The sequence below is a fragment of the Narcine bancroftii genome, chromosome 1 (genome assembly GCF_036971445.1).
Source record: "Narcine bancroftii isolate sNarBan1 chromosome 1, sNarBan1.hap1, whole genome shotgun sequence".
In the NCBI taxonomy this organism is placed as follows: domain Eukaryota; kingdom Metazoa; phylum Chordata; class Chondrichthyes; order Torpediniformes; family Narcinidae; genus Narcine; species Narcine bancroftii.
Window position 1 is genome coordinate 106,826,720 of NC_091469.1, and position 20,433 is coordinate 106,847,152.

A 20,433-nucleotide genomic window follows, 5' to 3' on the forward strand; every position below is an offset into this window, starting at 1 on the left:
CCAAACAACCAATTAAGGTTAGATTTGAAGTCCATTTTGCACTGTGAGCGCCAATACAAGGAGAATTTTCTGTGTGTTTAAAAAAAAAGATGAAAGAACTGCATCAGCTCTTGAGCTTAAGAAAATGTTTCACATTTCCTTCATATTCAATGAAAGTCATTATTTTCATTTAAACTCTCCTATAGATGTAATGTAATGGTAGGTGCACTGGACATACATAATGAAGCATTTTGAAGAGAATAATTGGACGGCCTTTCTCAAAGGATAAATATTGTACTGAAGAGGAAGTAAGTTTGAAATCGTCAAGAGCTATTTGTGCTGAACAGATTAACATGGTGTTAAGAAAATTTAAACCTACCAGAAAAGAAGAAAGGAAAATAAAAGACACAAAGTAGAAATAGGCAAAATCACTTCCACATTCATCTCCGTCTATGCCAGAACGGACATCACATGGGCTTTGGCTCAGACAAGCCAACATGATCTCTTGCCAACCTTCACCAGTGGCACTTCTGCGGATAAAAGAAACATTTGAAATGTTATTGATATATAATTGTCATCTTTTGAACATTTTCTGACTTTAATCTGGAAGAAGCAGTTTCTGCATTTCGTATTTTTGCAAATGAGGAATTAATTTTCATCCAGCTTTATGGGATGAGGTTCATCCAACCATCAATGTCATGTCACCCTCAAAGAAGGATGTGGAAGTCCAGGTTGCAAGTTCTTTTATTGGGAATCTAAGGAGGAGCAATGTCCTGTTACATGGACTAATTTGAGATTGGGCGGTGGAGTGAGTGCAATGATATTACAGAGCCAGTGACCTGGGTTCGAATTCCCCGCTGTCAGTGAGGAGTTTGTACATTCTCCCCATGTGTGTGGGTTTTCCATGGGTGCTCCAGTTTCCCCTCACCCTTAAAAACATGCAGGGTTTGTATTTTGATTGTTGTATTTGGGCGGTATAGGTTCGTCGGACAGAAGGGACTATTACTATGTTGTGCATCTAATTTAAAACATTAATTTAATTAAAATGAATTATAATTGAAATTGTGAGTCTGATCCAATTGAAGTATGGGGGTGGGGGTGGGGGGGGGTGGGCTAACAGAGATTTTCCAAATGATGGGAGGCTTTGGCAGGACATGGAGAGAAGCTGCTCCCTTTGCTGGTTCACTGCCAGACAGCAGAGAGGTAAAATAAAGGAAGTCGAGAGGAAGTGAGGATAGGGATGGCCCTTACCCTATGAAACACCCATAGTCATTACACCTGGGATGCTGAAACTGCAAAGACAATGGAAGCAGGACTGTTCCAAAGCCACCCTGGTGATGTACTTTAACAGGACTTATCTGTTACATGGAGTACACGGTGAATCACATGGCTGTGCACAGTGGAAGATCCCAGGGTTTTGTCTCTAGGATCTATGCTGTGTGGTAGTTTTCAGAGTTGTGGCTTCATATCCACATCTTCACTCTGAAACTCACAGGGATAGGTCCCTCTGAATCTGATCAGGGGTGAGGGCCGGGAGAGAACAGGATCTGTGGCCAAGGATACTTGCTACCAGTTGCTGGTTGATGAGTTTCCAAGAGGGAAACCTTTGTACCATTTTTTAGGTATCATGGAAACAAGCCATTCATCCCAATCCATCAATGGTTGACAGGTGAGTACCCTTCCACATTGATATCTTCAACAGCACAAGGTCCAGAGGGGATGTTGAGTAAGTACAGATTGTGCCAGCTATAAAGGGGAAACCTGCCAACCAGATACCCAGCCACTCATGGTCAGGTGTGTGGGGCTGAGTGGCAGAATTGATCAACTCATGATTCAATGATGTGGCAGAATTGATGGGCTACATAGCCTATTTCTGCTCCTATGACTTACAGTATTATGTTCCTACAAATACAACTTGTTCATCGGGTATGGCCATCCAATAACAAACTAGTGAGGAGCTAGCTTGGCTGCTGAAGACAGTGTGGAGTTTCATGATTCGACGCAGTGGCAAAGAATGAAGAATGATCATATTGCAGGACTGGATGGCATGTCAGTGGGTCCAGGTGTTCCGGTTTCCCCCAATGTTCTGATTTCCCCCTGATGCTCTGGTTTCCTCTGGTGCTTTGGTTTCCCCCAGTGGTCCAGTTTCCTCCAATGTCCCCCCATAAGTTTCCCCTTGTGCATCCCTGGCACCTGATGGGTAAAATCTGGGCAGAAGTTGACTATAATGTGGGGAGAAAAACATGGGTTAAATAGAGGCATAGTGTGGACTTGGTGAGCAGAAGGGCCTCTTTCTATGCCCTGCACGTCGAAAACCAAAAACACAGCTCAACATTTATTGGCTTCTTTTGTCTTAACAACATTACTGTTCTCTAATGTTGAACATTTATAATAGATTCTCCATAAAAAAAATTCTCAGTAATAATTAACATATTCACTGGCACCATTACGTTGACTATTTTCAAATGCTGAAATCAATTACTTGGAACAGATGCAGGATTCCTCTTGTTCATGGGAACAATTTTACCCATCCTGTTGGACCGCTAGCAATCAGCCTTTATCTGCAAATTCCTTCACAAAGCAACATATATATTTTGTTGCCTTACCTCAGTAAAAGCATTACTGCTTGGAGGAAGGTCCTAAAATTATTATGACGATTAATTGCACCATCGTCATCGAGTTCAATGTTGCCAAAAACCTTAAGAAGCAAAACAAATATTTTCATATGAGCAGTGCAGTTAATTTAATTGAAACACACATTTATTTAATGACTTCTATGGTTTCAAGATATCTAAAAAAGAGATTTCAGTAAATGAAGAACTTCTGAAGTCATTGTTGAAATAAACAAAAAGCTTCACCGAACTGGCACAGCAAGATCATGATATGGCAATCTGGTAAATGCCAGATAATCAATTCTTGCCATGTCTATTGAGGAACAACCGTTGGCCACTCAGAATAACTCCCCACCCTTTCAGAAAAAGTCACCATGGCATCATTTACATCAGCCTTATTTTGGGCTCTGCCCCTCTTAGGACTCTGCTCAAAGTTTATGGGGCCCCTTTCCTGCGAAGCAGTCAGGTTGTATTGGTTTCTTCCGTAAAAAAATTTTTACAGCTTCAGTCCATGGCCCCCCCCCTTAAATGTGCTGTGGCCCCCGGCAGGGGAGTGGGGCTATGGCCCCCTTTAAGATTGATTGGCTTACATGAACTATTATTATTATCATTGCCTGGTCATCAAACTGGATTTTAAATCTCAGATCTCTGAAGCGGAACTTACATCAACAATCTTTTTTAAAACTTATTTTGTACGGTGGTTTATGTAGAAGTTCACATGGTGATGGTGCCACTGAACGTGTTCGCATGGTGTTCGCACGGTGATGGTGCCACTGAACAACAAATTTCGTGACACGTTCATGACAATAAATTCTGATTTTGATTCAACCCCTGTCTCAGCAGGACAGTGTCAATCTGATACATCTGGGTTCACTTAAGTTTAGTTCTCAGTGACATAACGAATTGTCTGAACAATCCACATAGTGTCAAATTACATGGTGTAACATTAACGGATCTTAGAACAATTTGGAAATCGTCGGGAACTCAAAATGATTGTCCGAACTGTTTGATCATGTATTCGTACGCGTGAGTTCTTGGACAACACACGGATGAAGGAAAAGGTTCTTTACTTTAAAGTTGTTGTAAACAGCACCATGTGGCAGGCCTTGAGGCTGGAAGCCTTCATTACAGATCTGCATGCTCTTTGAATTGCAAAACAGGGGTCCATTGTCAGTCCCCTGCTGCCAGCCAAGTCTAATCAAACAGGAAGGCATTGCTAGTTGCATTGCAACCATGATCACTATCATTACATCTCCCTTTCTTAAAACAAAAGTAGCTGACCTTTAACTGACATGTTAACAAATGTTAACAATATTGATAATAATGAAAATGCAAGTTCTTAGTGTTAAAGTTAAAATTGCAGATTATACAAAGAAAACATGTCAGCTTTGTGTGTTCACATTTACGTACACTAAAACTTAAAGAGCGAATAAGATAGCACTATTTCATTCGATAACAGGAGTCTTTAAATTTTCTCAATTAATCTCTTAGGATGATCTCCTGATTGATTGTCCTTGATTCTGAGTTGTTGCCTCAGTCGACGCCTTCTCAAATGTACATTCAGATTGTTCAACAGTATCCATCTTTCCATCTACTGCGGCTGGTCCCATTTGAAGATCTCAACGATTTCTTCACAGAACAGCACAGCACCTTCATCTGTCTGAATGGTGTATGATCTTGGTTGGACTTCACTAAGGACAGTTCCCTTCTGAGACCATAAGTTCATTTTGTCTTTTAGCCTTACTTGGTCACCAGTGTAGAGTTCTGGTTGTTTCTTTGTTCTCCTGTCGAAGTAATACTTCTGCTTTTCTTTCTGTTGTTCTTTGAATTTCCTCACCTTCTCTCCCTCTTTTGTTTTTAGGAAGTTCTCCTGATTGGGTAGATTTCATCTTAGCCTACGACCCACAAGGAATTGTGCTGGTGACATACCACACTCGAGCGGTGTTGTGTGGTATACTAGCATGCTCTGGTAGAAGTCCATTCTACTGTCTTTTGTCTTGTTTATCAGTCTTTTTACTGTCTATACTCATTTTTCCACTAGACCATTGGTCTGTGGAAAATGAGGACTTGACGTGGTGTGTACAAAGTTCCACTCTTCGGCAAACTGTCGGAACTTTGAATTGCAAAACAGGGGTCCACTGTCTATGAAGACCTCGCTTTCCACTCCATGTCTGGAGAATATGGCTTTCATATCTGTTATTACTGTGGTGGTGTTCAGTTTACACACCTCTAGATACAGGGAGTAATAGTCTGTGACTACAAGATAGTCCTTCCCTTGACATTCGAATAGATCAGCGCCTACCTTCTGGCAAGATCTGTATGGTGCTGGGTGTGGCTTTAATGGTTCTGCAGGATTGCTTGCTTGATATTTCTGACATATTGTACAATTTGACACTTCATTTGTTATATCATTGTTGATTCTTGACCAGTACATCACCTCTCGTGTTCTTTTCTTACACTTTTCGATTCCAAGCTGTCCTCCGTGGATTCTTTTTAGCATCTCTTTTCTCAGACTTTTTGGAATAAGGATTTTACTTCCTTTGTAGATGATGTCTTCAACCACTGATAGTTCCACCCTGCAGTTCCAGTACTCTGAAATGTCATGTGAGCATTCCTGCTTCATGTTGGCCAACAACCCAAGGCGTTTTTTCTCAGTTGTCTCAGTGTTTCATTTTTGTTTTTCTCTGACTTTGAGTTCCATTTTTGCATCTGATATGGGCAGTGCACTTGTGATCATGTCCACAAAGGCATTCGCGTCTTCATCCATTTTGGAGTTTGTGGGCTCTCTCATGTCAACACCTCTAGACAATGTGTCTGCTGTGTACATTAGCTTACCCGGACAGAGTTCACGCTACATTCAGTGTATAGTGTTGCAGCCTAATCATCATTCTTTGCATTCTCAGTGGACATTCATTTAATGGCTTTTGGAACAATGCAATCAAGGGCTTATGGCCTGTCTCTACACTGATTGCCTGTCTGGACACAAACTGATTAAATCTTTCACAGGCGTATGTAATGCTGAGCAGCTCCTTTTCAATTTGAGCGTATCGCATCTCCACGTCTGTCATTGAGCATTATGCATACACAATGGGTTGCCAGTCATCATATTTTTGCAGAAGAACTGTGCCGAGCCCACTATGTGATGCGTCCGATGATATCTTGATGGGTCTCGCTGGGTTGTAAAACCTCAGAACCAGTTCCTCTGTGAGCAGTTTCTTTAGTTCGCTCCATGACTTTTCATGCTCATGACTCCACTCCCATTCAATGTTCTTTTCTGTTGGTCTTCTCAATGGAGCCATCTTTTCTGAGAGGTTGGATATGAATTTACCCATATGGTTGAAATTCCATTAAACCTCTGTACATCCTTTTTGCATTGTGGTCTTGGCATGTTCCCAATGGTGGACACCTTTCTGGGATCTGGTCTGATGCCCTCACTGCCAATAATATCTTCTACAAATGTTAGTTCTGTCACCCCGAGCTGGCATTTCTCTCTATTCAGGTTTGCTTTCCTTGTTGCTTCCAGCACTTTCTTTAGTCTCTCATCATGCTCCATTCTCGTGGTTCCCCATACTATGATGTCATCCATTGAGGTATCAACTCCAGGTGTTAATAGACCATATGGATAGTTTTGTGATACATTTCAGGAGCTGAGGCAATTCCGAATGGTAACCTTAGGAATCTGTATCTGCCAAATGGACGATTGAATGTGCACAGTCTTCACCCAATTTTAACAGCCAAAATCCTGATGATGCATCTAACTTGCTGAAAACTTTGTATTTTCAAACTGTGACATGATTTCTTCATGCGTGTTCTCTCTTTATTGCTCTGTTTTGACCTCTTGGATCCAGGCAAATTCTAAGCTTTCTATTCATTTTATCTACAATGACGAGTGAACTCACCCACTCCATTGGCTCATCTATCTTCTGAATTATGTTCAAGCTTTCCATCCTGTCCAACTCTGCCTTTAGTTGCTTTTGAAGCGCAAATGGAACTTTTATGCATGGATGTATTATTGGTGGCACATGTTTATCCACTCTGATCATGTGTTCTCGTGGAAGGCAGCCTTGACCTTGAAATAGGTCATTGTACCCTTTCATGAGTTCATCTTAGACTGTCTCTGCTTCGCTTTCCACAATGAGGACTCTTTTTTACCAGGTTCAGTTTCTCACAGGCTGTTAAACCTTGTATGGCCTGTACATTCTTTGGTACCACAAGCATTTTCAGCCACTTTGACCATGCATTCTCCTTGCACTGGTATGTCGGTACCTGAATATCCTGTCACCTTCACTTTTGTTCCATACATCTTTGGTCTCGGTCTAATCTTCTTAAAATCAGTCTCTGATATTACATTAATTTGTGCTCCAGTATTCAATTTAACTGAAATGTATATATCATTCACTTTTAATCTCAACATCCAGTGTCTGTTTTCTTTCTTGTTTTCAGTCACAACATCTACATAGAATTCCTCTATCTCCCTTTCATCTACTGCATGAACCTTACTTTGTGCACTTGGTTCCTACAGCAGCAGGCATAAAGGTTGCTTTTTTTGCACATGTAGCAAATTTTACTAAATGCTTCACACTTTTTTGGTAGGTGTTGTGTACCACATCACCGACATGGCTTTCGATTGTCCCTTTCATTTTTGTTTACTGGCAACACCTCTCTTTCTACCTTGGTGCTCTTTTTGTTAAATGGTTTATATCTGTTCTTGCTCACTGCATCCACATTTCAGCTAGTTTCACTGAACAGCTCTTTTGCCTGTGCTTTTACAGTTTCTGTAGCTCTACAGAGTGCTATGGCTTTTCCCAGGTCTAGATTTTGCTCTCTTAGCAGTCTTTCCATTAGACTATTATCTGGAATACCACATACAGCGAGTCTTTTATCAGTGAGTCAATCAGTCCATCAAATTTACACGTTTTGATTCTGTTTCTCAATTCAGTCACATACTGATCAATACTTTCTTTCATTTTCTGTGCACATGTGAAAAATCTGTGCCTCTCAAATTTCATATTTAGGTATGCAGTATGCTTCAAACTGTTCCATTAATTTTTTTCCAATTTCATTTTGCCCTTTCAGCAGCAAATGTGAAGTTATAATACACCTCCAGGACTTCATCACCCATGACATGTAAGAAAACTGACACTTTCACTTTATCACTTTTCTCGTCAGCTCCGACTGCCACTAAATACAATCCAAAATGCTGTTTAAATCTGTTCCAATTTTCAGCCACATTACCTGTCAGCTGAAGTTTCGCTGGTGGATGTAATCCTTGCATTTTTCACTGTGTTAGCTTCTCTTCACTGATCAGTTGCTGACTTTAGATTTTATCTTTTAAAGTATTTCCTTCTAATTTCCTTCATCCCACTTCTGACACCATGTTTCATCTTGTATTCGTATGAATGAGTTCTTAGACAACAACATGGATGAAGGAAAAGGTTCTTTACTTTAAAGTTGTTGTTAACAGCACCATGAGGCAGGCCATGAGGCTGCAAGCCTCCATTACAGATCTGCATGCTGTGTGTGCATCCGCCCCCTGCTGGCTGCCAAGTCTAATCAAACAGTAAGGCATTGCTAGTTGCATTGCAACCATGATCACTATCATTACACAAACCAAAATAATATTTTTAAATACAGATTAATTGATATGCAGAATATGTGACAAATAAACACTAAATAAATTAACATGAGGGGAATTTTTTTTTACACAGAGGGTGGAGGGTGTATGGGACAGGCTGCCTGAGGAAGTGGTTGAAGCAGGTGCTATTGCAATGTTTAAGATACATTTGGATGGATACATGAATAAGGTGGCTTCAGAGGGATATACGCCAAATGCAAGGAGGCGGGAAAAATGGGGGTGGACATTTTGGTTGGCATGTGCAGGTTGGATGGAAGGGCCTGTTTCTTTGCTGTGTGAATCTGTGACTCTGTTTCAAGATGCCATGACTTGCTGTTCATTGGAAAGAGGGTGCTGCTATTGCTTTTCATCTCACCTCACCTGCAGGTACTCTGGTTTCCTCCTAAACAGATGAGCTGATCGGTCCACTGCCCACTGTAAATAATCCCTGTGTCGCGCCGGTTCATGTCAAGTGGAATCAAAGTGGAGTTGCTCGACAAGTGTGAGAGAGCTGCAGGGAACTGAGGAAAGTAATGGGATTTGTCCCTCACTGCTGGCATGAACCTGATGGGATGAACGGCCTTTTGTTGTACAGTTAGGCGTGAGTGTGAATTGAACTGATGAAATAGTGGATCACGTGAAATGAGGTATCAGTGAGCCAAGATTATACAGAATCAACTCCAGTCCAGAGTTAGGAGTGAAATGTGCTAGAAATGTAGAGAATTCTCTTTTCATGATGAACAGGGTCTTCAAACCCAACCCTTAACATCAATGCACATAAATTAAATGAGGATGTGCTCTATCAGCACACTCTTGAACTAATGTAGTCACCCTTGCTGATTCATCCAGCTGAACACCCCTAGGAATTTTCCTCTGCACCCCATGTAGAGGAGGCATTAAATCACAGAAACACACCCCATTGTACTGGGCACCTCCTCTTACTGAGGGCGATGCTCATCTCTGCTAACCTTATTTGCCTACATTAGTATATCTCTACTTCTTCCCTATGCAAGTATCTGATGAAATCCCTCCCATACCTTTTTATTGTATTTGCCTCCAACCCCTTGCCTGGCAGTTTGTTCCAGGCAACCAATATTCTCTGCATGAAATATTTAACCATCAGATTGTCTTTAAATTTCTCCCCTCTTGCCTTGAACATGTGCCTTTTAGTTCTTGACCGCCTTGCTCTTGGAAAAAAAAAGACTGACCATCTATTCTATTTATGCCTTTCCATATAACCATAACCATATAACCATTAATGGAGCGGAAACAGGCCATGTTGGCCTTTCGAGTCCGCACCGGTTCACTGATTTTGTGCGCCCTCTTGAGGCATTGGTCCTGGTAGATCTTCATTCAATAACGGGCTCCATACTTTTATAAAAAAATGATAGTTATACCTCAAATTATACGCATCTTTTCAAAAGGAATACAGGATTTCATCTTTGCGTTCCTAAAACTGAATCAGATTTCCAGGTGATGGCCAAACACTTTTTAGAAACAGCCAAAGCTAAACGTATAAATACAATTTGATGCATAGTCAATCTTAATCCTAAAGCAATCAACTTCATTATTTTGTAAAATCCTCTAATGTCACCCTTCAGCCTCCTACTTTCCAATGAAAATACATCCAGACTGTCCATGATCTCCTTTTAACTATAGCTGTTCATTCCAGATAACATCGTGGTGAATCCCTTCTGCACTCCCTTTACTGCTACCACATCCTCCATATAGTGCAGTGACTACTGTAGTCAACTCCAAGTGCAGTCTCCCTAATGTTTTCTCAGCCACATATATCACTGTCTCAGCCCATGAAGGCAAGCATATTTCTCTACCCTATCCACCTGTGTCACCAGTTTCAGAGAATGATGGAATTCCTCCCCAAACTCTCTCTTTCATCAACATCCCTTCACTCTCTGCCATTATTGTACATGCCCAACCAGAATATAACTTCCCAAATTTACCTCACTCTTTTCTGGTTTAATTGGATTTGCTAAGAAGATCAGGTTTTAATGGGAGGGGGAGGGGTGAGTGAGAATAGAGCATTCCTCATTTCCCTGCTCAGGCCCTGCCCAGATCTTGCATTGCATCAGTGAATGGGATTCATTTTCACACATCAATAATATGGAGGGGCAGTGAATATCAAGAACATGACAGGCCTAGAGAGAGCAGACAGCCAATTCCACAGGGTGAAAATGGCAAGTACCTGAGGACATCTGTTTAAGGTGAGTGGAGGAAAGCTCACTGGAGATATCAGGGGTACGCTCTTTACGCAGAGAGTGGTGGGCACCGGGAATGCATTGCCAGGTGTGGTGGTGGGGGCTGAGTTAATTGGGACTGAGATAGATACATGAATGTAAGATAATGGGAGGATTACTGGTGTGAGGAAGGGAAGAATTAGATTGTTGTGGAGTAGGTTTACATAGTTCAGCAAAATATTGTGGGCGAAAGGGCCTGTACTGTGGTGTACTGTTCTATGTCTAACTTGTTCTGGCAGTGACAAAATACCACATTTACAGAGCTAAAAAAATTAAATCACATTGAATTGTAAATGTGCTGCGTTTATTATACAGTATCAATACTATTTTAAAGATATTGCACATATATAATTTATATTTGGAGAGAGAGATTGCACATCTAAACTTATTTCTCATGTAAATTAGACATTCTGCTCATCACAAATTGAAAAAGAAAAATCAATCATTGAACATTTCTTGTGCTATTGTCCATGTTGATACTGCTGAAGAGACAGCATATATCAGTGCTGTCTTTACTCTAAAGCAGAGTGGAGCTTTTACTGAATGTAATTGAACTGACCTGCATTCCAATGATGGCATAGATGAAAAACAACATTGCAATCAGGAGACAAACATATGGCAAGGCCTGAAAAAGAAATGGAAAATAAGCCACTGTGAAAATAGTATCCCGATGTCTTTACATTATGCATCTATCATTGAGGAGTTTCTCTCTTAAGCAGAAATTAAATCTGACCTTTGGAAGACTCACAGAAGAATACAGATCCCAGAATCTGAATCTAAACACAGTCTGCTGGAGGAACTCAACGGATCGAGCAGTATCCATGGGAGAAAAAGAATGGTTTTGGTGGAAACCTAGGAGGCGCAAAGATAGCTCTTCTAATGCTCCACCGCAGGATCCCACTGCCCAGCTGCCCTGCCTGATAGTTTAAATCACTTGTACAATGGGACTGGCAGTATATTTCTAAGACCCACAATGGTCCGTGCTCAAGATGGCGGCACCCACGCTTGGCAGCCCAGATCATGAGGCGTGCAGGTTCCGAGGGAGCAGAGGACCAGCGCAGGGCACCAGAATGGAAGAACATGTCCCCATCCAACAGCTGAGGAGAAGCCTGGAAAGGGACACTACAGGGAAGAAGACCATGTCGACTAGACTTGCAAGGGGCTCAGCAGCTGAAGGACTCACATCAGTCCTTGGGCTGCTGGAGTGAAACATGAAAGTCTGCAGATACAGTTAATAAAAACACAGAAATGCTGAAGGAACTCAGCAGGGGCTGGATCCATGACACCTGGGGCTTGCGTTCACTGCTGGACGGGACAGGAGGCAGTGTGGCTGCAGAGGTTACAGGGGCACAGGAAGAGGAGGTGAGATGCACAGATACTCAATGTCTATGAAGGGACACTCTGCTTCTCTTTCTCATCTTGGAGGGGGAACTGGACAAATGGCACCTCTTTGTGTGATATTAGAGGGCAAACAGAGGGAATAATTGACAATTTGTAACTTGAATCTACTCTGCAGAACACCGCACCCAAATTTATCGCCCGATCTCGCAAAGATTTTCCCATTGCTTTGAAACCACAAATAAACTGAATCAGGAGCAAGATTAGGTCAATTCGCCCCTCAATTTTGTCCCACCATTCAACGTGACCATGGCTGATCTACACTGCCTCAGCTCCTCTTTTGTGCCAGTTCCCCAACACCATCAATTCCTTTGCATTTCAAGTCGAAAATCATAAATTGATAAAGAATGCTGCACCTACCATTTTTTATAATTACATTTTGAATACCTTTATTCCACACTGAAAAAAAAACCATTAATGCACACAAATGAAAGTACACTGGGCATGAAGAATGTTGGAAGCATTGAACTAAAATTAATTGCTGGATGGTGGGGTTGTGAAAACATCTGCAAAGTAAGTGCTTTCCTCTTTTTCTTCTCATCAGACACAGGAGACACACATGCGCATTTAGTAGACCTGATAGGTTGTTTACATTACGCTCATTAGCCTGATTGTTGCAGAGACTGTGAGCATGGTTGAGTCAAAATCACCCAAGCGTATGCTGTTCGATACTCTTGCTCGATGCTGCCATCGGCCAGCGTCGCGAGAGAGAAGTGCACCATGTATCGCAAGCACGGGAATAGATCAGAAATCAAAATTGAAAGTATGGATTTGAACCATCGTAACTTTGAAAAATCGTAAGTCAAACTATCATAACTTGGAGGGCACTGGTATTGCACAGTTTGTTTACATTAGTTACCCGTTTGCAGTTCTTTATTTGTTTACATATATACATTGTGTACAGTTTTCTTTACATTACCAGTAGGTGGTAATTCTGCCGCGCCCACATAAAAAAAAAGAATTTCAGGGTTGTATGTGATATCATGTATGCACTCTAATAATAAATTTGAAATATTAAATATGTCTAATGATACAGTCTCCAACAGAGCAGAGAGTTCCAGAGATTCACTGCCCAGTGAGAGAAGAATGTGTACAACTGTTTTAACAATCCTTGTCTTATAACAATGCCTCCTGTTCCTGATTCTCCCATTTGGAGCATTTTCTCAACATTACACAACTTAACAATGCCAATGCCCTCAGGAGTAGCAATAATATTGCACCTTATTTGAATATTTAATTGAACCCTCTCTTGGCAGTTTAATCACTGACATTTACACCCAGGGCTTCAAAACCACATGCAGACCATATGAAAAATCAGTCAGGTCCATATAAAACCAGAAATCAACATTGTTAATAAATTGGAGGAGCAACACCTAATATTCCATCTGGGCATTCTCCAACCAGATGGCATTAACTTCTCCGGTTTCTGCTGGACCACTCCACATTCTCTCTCTCTTCCCTATTCCTTTCTCCTTTCCTCCAGATCTCCACCCCCTTCCCTCTCCATTCACAGAGCTACAACTCTTCCCTCTTATTTGCTGTGGTGCCCTCCCTTCCTTATCCACCCATTAACTTTTGCCTTTGCTCTTCCTCCTGCCCCCCACCAACCCCTCCCCCCCACCATTTTATTCAGTGCCTATCTACATTTTGTAGATATGCGAGCTACAAATGGCAACTCGGGAGACAGACACTATGATATGCACAAAGCCATTTTTTTCCCGGTTGTATGTATGGATGGATGTAAGTCGCATAGGTTGTATAAAATACAGTGTTTAACCTGCTGAGTTTCTCCAGCATTGTGTGTTTTTACTTCAGTCATTGCATCTGCAGACTTTTGTGTTTCACTCCAGCCAACATTGTTGTTAGTTTTGACTGTTTTACAACAGTCTGTCTGCTCAAAGGCTATTTTATCTTTCAGCACTCACCTGTTCAATCATCAATATCATTCACTCTTTCGTGAATATAAACAAATGTGGGAAAAATAGCAGGGATACTAAATAAAACTATTTCTTTATATCACAGGTAATATCAAAATAAAGAATGGACTCTGATTTCAGTTGAAAAAAAGCTTCTGATTCAAGTGTGGTTTCAATCCCAATCTCCAATGGGATTTGGATTGTTCGCTCATTTGGTTAATTTTATTTGGAGTCATTCATTTTAGCTACAGAAACATTAAATCGGCCAAAATATATGTCTACAAAGGCTGGGTTTGGGGCCACCAAGGCATTGCACTGGGAAGAGCAATCTTTAAGGTGTAGCCTGAACAGCATCAGAAACTTATAGGCTCATGTTCAAGTTCATTCTCACATGTATCAGAAAAGCAGAGAGAAAGTTTGTTTTGTAAGCAGACTGGTAGACATCATGTCAAACCAAAGTATAGAAGCGCAGTCAGTGAGAGATCAGTTGGGATGGAGCAGAGGTCAAGTTATTTTTCAATTTTAGGGATCATTCAGGAGTCTGACAATGGCAGAAAAGAAACTGTTCTTGAATCTGGTGGTGCGTGATCTCACATTTGTGAATTTTCTTCCAGACAGGAAAGAGGTTGGGGTGTGATGACTATTTTAATGTTGGCTGCTTTGCTAAGGCAACGGGAGTTATAGACGGACTCGATGGAAGGGAGGGATGTGTGTGTGTGTGTGTAATGGTCTGAGCCACTTTTATACCCTCTGCAGTCTCTTGCAATCTTGGGTGGAGCAGTTCCCGTCCCACATAATGATGCATCATGACAGGATGGTACTCATGTAGAAGTGTTACGGGATGCAGGTGACATGCCAAATTTCCTAAGGGTTCTGAGGAAGAAGAGCCATTGGTGCACTTTCTTTGCCATTGAACACGTTGTCTCAACCCCTTCTGGCAGTCAGTGCCCAGTGACAATGTCTTCATGAAATCTCCAACATCTAGCATGACAGTCACTTTCTTAGTATTCAATCACTTAACAGTAGTCCAATTGAACCTGTCATTAATTGTAAAAATGATGTACCATCAATAATTCACAAAAGGCTGAGTAGTGAAACAATCAGGCTTTTAATGCTAAAGACTGGAACCCTATAAAACAACCATCCACCTTCTTGACTGACCAGAGCAAAAATAAAAGGGTGACTTGCAAGGGTCTATGGGTAGGATTGGTCTCAGGAGGCGTGTTCAGTCAGTAGCAGCCAATCACAGTGTAACAGTAGTTTACCACAAAAGAGAAACACAAAAACATCAGATGCTGAAATTTTGAGCTAACAATGAGCTGCTGGAGGAACTCAATGGATCAGGCAGCATCTGTGGGGAGAAATGGTCAGTCAATGTATCAGGTTGGAACTTTATCAAGTCTAAGATGAAAATTGGGGTGATATTACTCTATAAAGGGGGAACGAAGTTGGGGAGGGGCCAAGAGGTGATTGCATACTGGACAGGAGTGAAAGGTGAAGAGACAAGTAGAGGAAGAGAGATCACTCAGAATGGTGGGGAGGGGAAGGGGAAGTTAGGGAGGGACAAAAATAAGATCAGGAGTAGGTAATGAAGAGATGCAAACAGTAGATCCAGATGGGAGCATTGGGATGTCACCAAAAATTAGAGAAATCAATGTTCATGCTATTCCTCGATCATATCCTGAATGCTTAGAACAACAGATTGTGAAGTTCACATGGCAACTGTTGTTTACACTCATTAAATTAACGGATTTGAACTCGTCATTCACCTCCTGTCAAATTATAACAAACAACTGAAAATATTGGCAAATATTCATGTCACTTAAATGCCACCACGGGTTCTTCTTTGCTGTTTTCCTGAAGGAGTCTGAGATTTGGCATGTCGTCAGATACTCGATCACACTTCTGCAGGTGCACTGTGGAAAGTACACTGATTGGTTTCTTTACAGCCTGCTCTGGGAATTCAACTGTCCAGGAACACAGAAGGCTGCAGAAGGAAGTTGACACAGCCAGGTCCATCACAGGCTCTGACCACCCGTCCATTGCAGACATCTATGTGAGGCACTGCCTCAAGAAGGCACCCAACATCATAAAGGACCCCCATCACACCGATCACAACCCTTTCTCATTGCTACCTTTGCACAGAAGGTACCTGAAGACCTCTATGTTTCTTTCCAACAGCTATCAGGATCTTGAACCTTCCCTTGTTACACTAATCAGGGAATGGTCCAACATCACAAATGACTGTCTGCACTCTTTCAACACCACTTTTTTTTTCTTGCATAATGCTAACTGAGAATATTTATTACCAACCCATCTTTTGTACTACCTGCCTACACTTTTGCTCAAACCTTGATGAGGGGCACGAGCCTGAAACATTGGTTATGTGTCTTTATCTTTTCTCTATAAGGTACACTGTAGGACCTGCTGAGTTTCTGCAGCACTGTGTTTTTAGTTTCTATTTATTATCTCTTTTATTTAATTTAATGTGTAATATTGAAATTGATCTTTTAAACAAACTACCTTTTTGGCCCTAGCAAGAAATAATTGTGACGCCCGAGTACGTTGCACAATGGATATGACAATAAATTCATTTTTAACATCATGATCACTCTCACACTGGGCAAACTACAACTGCGTACCAGGAGGTGGTGTAATCGCACAGCAGTCGCATCAATGGAACAACAGCATGACATGATGCCTGGTGAGCAACCAGATCATTCACTGAAACTCATCAAATCACCAAGAAATGCAGGCCCATCACCAAGGTTGAGTGGATTCTTCTAAATTTTCCACCTTCAAGGACAGATGCATTGCTACTGGCATTCTGGTTAGCCCGGTATTCTGAGACATACCTTGAAAGATTGTACAAATGTCCAGAGCAAAATACGAATGGTGTATCCCTGGCGGAGGAGCTTGATGAGACGCGCTGCTCTGAACAACCTCAGAAAGCTGAGATTGATGAAGTTATCCTGGCAAAAAGAAAGTGCAGAAGATTACAGCATCTGTCAATGCACATGACACGTTACTGCAGTTAGAAAATATAATGTCCTTCAAAGGAGCACAAATGCAATATTTTATAAGCATCAACATTCATTGAAATATCATCTGTTATTTTCCAGAGGTTAAGTATAAATGAATAACTAATTTAACTTTTTAAACTTTTGATCAACGTCTCTGTAATTTGGACCAGATTCCTTTTTAATTGTTGACTAAAGGTAACATTCAGGGCAATTTCTGGATCAGAAAATTTACAGCATGCATTAGTATCTGTGGTGAAAGAAGAAGGCATATTCCAATTGAGAATAATTATTCAATTGAATGTAAGTAAATTGAGAGTTTATTGTATAATATTAAATTTTAATTAAAACAAATTTAGGCATACAGCATGGTAACAGGCTATTTTGGCCCACGAGTCCGTGCCACCCAATTTACACTCCATTAACCTACACCCCAGTACATTTTGAATGGTGGGAGGAAACCGAAGTCCCTGGGGAAAACCCACGCAGACATGAGGAGAACATACAAACTCCTTACAGACAGTGTGGGATTCGAACCCAGGCCCAGCCCCGATCACTGGCAATATAAAGGTGATGCGCTATGTCAACTGTGCCACCCAATTACAGTCACAGTTTACCCAGTTGGGATAATGACAGGGTTTTATGAATAATCCTGCTCTCACATTAAACTTCGCTTTCACTCCCACTTTTGTTCAAGAATAGAAGTTTTGATTTCTAATGGATGAATGCAGATAAAGCAGTTTTTCCAGTGAATGCACCTGTGGAAAATTAACACATTACAGCAACAAATAGTGCAGAGATATTTGAAATCATTGAAGTTCATGAATGGTGCAAGTGTGATCTGGCATCTCCTTACTGACATCCATTAAAGGCTTCACTACAAACCCTGAACACTGGGGGTGGAACAGATGATGGATTGGACAAATTTGGTTAAATGTTGGAAGAGCAGTTGGTAAATTCCATCTGGGCAAACTGCCAAAAACACTAATGGCTCACAGTCCTGGCCTGGATCCATGGATTTTGAAGAAGGCTACACTAGTTTACCCAGTAACATTGGATTTTCTTTCTTTTCTTCTTTGGCTTGGCTTCGCGGACGAAGATTTATGGAGGGGTAATGTCCACGTCAGCTGCAGGCTCGTTTGTGGCTGACAAGTCCGATGCGGGACAGGCAGACACGGTTGCAGCGGTTGCAAGGGAAAATTGGTGGGTTGGGGTTGGGTGTTGGGGTTTTCCTTCTTCGTCTTTGGTCAGTGAGGTGGGCTCTGCGGTCTTCTTCAAAGGAGGTTGCTGCCCGCCGAACTGTGAGGATTTTAGATGAGGGAGTGACTGACTTTCACCCCCACCAGTTGCAAGCAAACCACCATTAACCTTGCACTTGGCAAATGCCCACTTTCATTGCAGGCAGAGCCCAAGACCCTATATGCCTGCATGAAATGGGTTGACTAACTTTGCAAAGAACTGTTCTAATTCAAAATGATTCAGAAGATTCCTTAATAATCATGGAACAATAAAAAGGCCCAAAGCACCACAGACATCTGTTCCCTAGAGCACATGCTTCATGATCTTATTTGCACATAGTTAATTTGTATATAGCACTATTTTTTCACTTCTGGTTGGATGCTAATTGTATCTTATTGCTTTGTATTTTACTTGGCACAATGACAATAAAGTTGAATCTAATTTAATCTTCCCAATGGTCAGGATGCAATTAATGCCGCTTTGGAACCACAGAAGGTTACAGCAGAGCAACAAGGCCTTCAGCCCATCTAGTTCTTGCTGAACTATTTTTCTGCCTTGTCCCACTGACCTGAACCCAGACCATTGCCGTCCACACCCTGCCCATCCTTTTAATCATTGAGTGTTTCAGTGAATGATAAGAAAGTGCAAACTGACTGAACTGTCCCACACTCAGTTCTCATTTCTAATGAGTCCCTCTCAGATTTCAGATTTATGGTCATACATGACATCACATGCAACCCTGAGATCCTTTTTTTCCTGTGGGCAAGGCAGAATTGCCACTTATTGGCAGTGCAAAAAATTGTATACATGTAAACAAAAAAAGAAATGTAAATAAACTGCAATACAGGCAGAAAAAATGCAATAAAGTGCAAAAGCAAATGAGTCCCTGATTTGTTGTTGAGGAGCCTAATGATAGAGGAGTGGCAGCTGTTCCTGAACCTGGTGGGGCAGGTGTTGTGGCACCAACAACTGTGCTGTATCTCGTCCCTTGGCTACCTGAGAGACTGGCTGTGAAACTCACAAGTAAGCCATTTGAATCCAAGAAGATGATGCAGTTCAAATACATCCACACATTAACATCTATAAAATAAAGTGTGCCATTCATGCAGCATCTGTAACACAGAAGCAGTGGATTTAAATATCTGTGCATTTTATCCGTCTTCTGCCCAGTCAGACCCACTGCAAGCTCAAGCGAACCATGAGCAGCCGGAGGAACTCAACAGTCAGGCAGCATCCGTGGGTAGAAAGAGTCAACCTTCATCTATCAAGGTTTCCATCCAGGAACGCTGGCTGACTCTTTCTACCCACGGATGCTGCCTGACCTGCTGAGTCTCTCCAGCTGCTCATTGTTCATGCTTCCAGCATCTGCAAATTTTATGCAAGACAAACGTTGGCAGTGAAAGGACAAACTGTTATGGGACAAAGCACTACAGCTGGGCCCCACTCAGCTCTTCTCAGATATATCAGAGAATGGTTTTAAGGCAGACTTTGATAGATGTTAAACTTTCAAGCTGCACAGTTGAAAATTAGCTTTTTTAACAACAAAAAAAAGAGATTTGGCCGAAATACAAACAATTTTGGTTGAACTGGCAGATACATTGGGGTTGAAGCTATCAGTCTAAACTGCAAAAAAAAATCAACAGAGGGAGGACTAGATAAGAACAGCCAAATAAACCACAGGGAAAAAGCAAAAACTAGAATTTCCAAACATGTTTTCTTCACAAAATCATGGGACCTCTTCACTGTGAGAAATGTTACAGTGTCTCAAAGCTTAAATCAGGGTTCATTTTCTCCAACACAGGAACATCTCATTTCCAATTCTACCTGGGACACAAGGCACACCCTTCCAAAATTCTGACTGTTCCTTTTGAATCCTCACTCTCATTATTCATTTTTAAAAATTTATTGATAAGCTGAAGGCATTTCTTAGTTTGTTGTGCACTAGTGTGGAATTTTATTGTCAATTCAACAGAAGTTAAAAAAAATTCAAATCATAGAGCACAGAAACAGGCCCGTTTGGCCCATCTAGATTGCGGAGAAACATTTTTTACTAGTCCTGCTGACTTGCACAGTCCATAGCCCTTCATACCTCTCCTATCCATGTACCTGTCAAATTCTTATTTAATGTTAAAATTGAGTCTGCATTCACCACCTCAGCTGGCAGCTTGTTAAACACCACCACCACTCTGTGTGAAGAAGTTTGCCCTCATGTTCCCCTTCAACATTTCCCCTTTCACTCTTAACCCGTGCCCACCTACCCTCAGTAGAAAAAGCCTATCTATGTTTACTCTGTCTATCTCCCTCATAATTTTAAAGACCTCTATCAAAATTTTCTTATTCTTCTAGGCTCTAGGGAATAAAGTCCTAACCTGTTAAACCTTTATCTGTATCTCAGTTCCT

General features: G+C 41.4%; 1 protein-coding gene across 1 annotated transcript in view; it reads right to left on the minus strand.

Moving 5' to 3' along the window:
- The window catches only part of LOC138762259 (probable voltage-dependent N-type calcium channel subunit alpha-1B), a 927,445-nt gene that overhangs the window by 106,964 nt on the left and 800,048 nt on the right, over window positions 1–20,433 (minus strand). The window contains exons 34-37 of the mRNA XM_069935943.1: window positions 16,630–16,746; window positions 11,020–11,085; window positions 2,586–2,677; window positions 359–509 (exon numbers count right to left, since the gene is read on the minus strand). Coding sequence (XP_069792044.1) covers window positions 359–509; window positions 2,586–2,677; window positions 11,020–11,085; window positions 16,630–16,746 — 426 coding nt within the window. The remainder of the gene's footprint in view (window positions 1–358; window positions 510–2,585; window positions 2,678–11,019; window positions 11,086–16,629; window positions 16,747–20,433) is intronic.